General features: G+C 41.7%; 1 protein-coding gene across 1 annotated transcript; it reads right to left on the reverse strand.

The window, feature by feature from the left end:
* Positions 1–211: 211 nt before the first annotated feature.
* LOC107948871 (protein SLOW GREEN 1, chloroplastic) lies at positions 212–1,817 on the reverse strand. The gene has a single exon (XM_016883526.2). It carries the CDS (start codon positions 1,434–1,436, stop codon positions 441–443), a length of 996 nt encoding a protein of 331 aa, XP_016739015.1. The 5' UTR covers positions 1,437–1,817; the 3' UTR covers positions 212–440.
* Positions 1,818–2,073: the final 256 nt, after the last annotated feature.

Genomic DNA, 2,073 nt, shown 5'->3' on the forward strand with positions numbered 1-2,073 from the left:
AACAGCAATGTAATTTTCACAATCAGGGTAAGCTGCCAACAAATTCAGAGGTACTTCAAAGTCATCACTTTAACAACGCCAGAAATTCAAGGATCGATAGCAATAGCAAGTTTTCCCATTTTTAATTATTATTCAAGATTATACTGTTGTTTTTAATGGTAATCACCGGTGACGAAGAAACATTTATATACATGTTTGTATAACAAATAGATAGGATAACAGGAGCTTGAAGTTAACTTCCATAATAGATAAGCTTAGCTCAACTAAGCAATGTTTAACTTTATACTAAACCCAAAAAAACTTATGTAATGCAACATTGAATAAAACGGTAGGAAAAATAAGAGAAATAAAAGGAAATTAAAAGGAAAAAAAAAACAAAAAGGGACCTCTTTGTAAGAACATGAATCTTCATCTCCGAAAATGAATAAACCCCTAGACACTCAACGCTTCACTGCACCTTCCCTTTCGGCTTTTTCGGCGAAAAGCCTAGTGGCGATCATGTTATCAACAAAGTACTCCCTGTAAGGGTGATTCTTAGGAACAAGTTTCCTGAACTTTTCAAACTGTTTCTCAGCTTCAGCTTTCTTCTTCAGTAACGTGTAGATAATCCCCATACACAAATATGGCCTAAAATCCTTTGGTTCCTCCTTAACCAAACCTTCATAAACCTTCAAAGCTTCTGAATGTCTCCCTTCAATGACCCGAATTTGAGCGATTAATAGCTTGAAATCCCTGAAATCTTTATTCTTCTTCTCTTTCTTGCACTTCTCCATTGCCCCTTCAATTCTTTTTTCCAGTTCTTTCAATTTCTGACCCGAATCCGAATAAGCCATTACAAGGCCGTGAAAAGCTTCCACCCGATCTGGGTCTTTAGCCAATATTTCTTCGAACTCCTTCTTGGCTAGCTCGAAATTGCCAGCGTAGCTATGAATTTGGGCTCTTAACATGGGCCATTCCGGGTCTTGGGGTTCGAGACGAATCAAACGCTCGATAACATCGATAGCTTGCTGCAGTTTCTTTAATTTGATCCGGACCTCCATCAGAGACCGCAGCGTTTCAACGTCATTCGGAGTCTTCCCTAATTTTTGTACCAGGGTTTTCTCTTGCTCTTCTAAGGAGACCATCGATTCCCTCGTGGCGGTCTCCACGATGGGTGTCGTCACGGCGGCGAGAGCGGGTTTCTGGTAGAAGCGGGCGAAGAAAAGCGCGGCAGCAGCGGTGACGGTAATGCAGGTGGTTTTAAGGAGCGAAGGCGAAGGCTTTGGGGGTTCAAAGAAGGGAGTGGAGGAAGAGGAAGCCCTGATGGAGGATAATTTGAACGAAGACGAAGCCCTGAATGAAAGAGAGAAGATGGGTTTATGGAAATAGGGACGGTGGTGAATGAAAGAGAGGTGGAGAGGTTGGTGACGGCAGTGTAACGTAGCAAAAGACTCCATGGCTACAGAGACAGAAAAAAGAGAGGTTTTCTTTGGTATATTGGTCCCTAAAACCCAGGCAGAAGATGATAACGAAATGGAAAGAGGGAGAACGCGAAAAGTTCAAAATCAAAACCCCTTCGAGCAACGAAGAAAGAGGATCCCAAAATGTGCGGTCTTTGAAACCCAAATTTGATGCTTTGTCAAACTTAGCTAATTTGAAGCCCCTCACCCAAAGAGCCCAATCCACCAAATGCCATCGCCTCTTTTATCCGAATCACCTTTCTCGTCCGTCCTCTCTCATCTCAATCAAATCCCTTTTAATATTTATGAAACTACTTACTTCCATCTCAAACCTACTTACTTCCATCTCAAAAAAGTAACTACTGCTGTCGCTCATCCTTCTTATTGTAAGCCAAACCCAAGAGAAGAATTTTTTATTTACTCAAAGCAAAGCATCTTTCTGACTTTCACCTAGAGGTGTGCATGGGCAAGGCCGGACCAGATTCGGGCTGGGCCCAACTAAAAATTTAGGCCCTTTTGCTAGCTCCAAGTTTGGCCCAAAAAATAAGCCTAAAATTTTGTCTAAGCCCGGCCCGAATAAAAATATTAAAACCCGAGCTCGACTCGGCCCGCCTATATTAATTTTTATATTTTT

Source organism: Gossypium hirsutum, chromosome A04 (assembly GCF_007990345.1).
Source record: "Gossypium hirsutum isolate 1008001.06 chromosome A04, Gossypium_hirsutum_v2.1, whole genome shotgun sequence".
Lineage (NCBI taxonomy): Eukaryota > Viridiplantae > Streptophyta > Magnoliopsida > Malvales > Malvaceae > Gossypium > Gossypium hirsutum.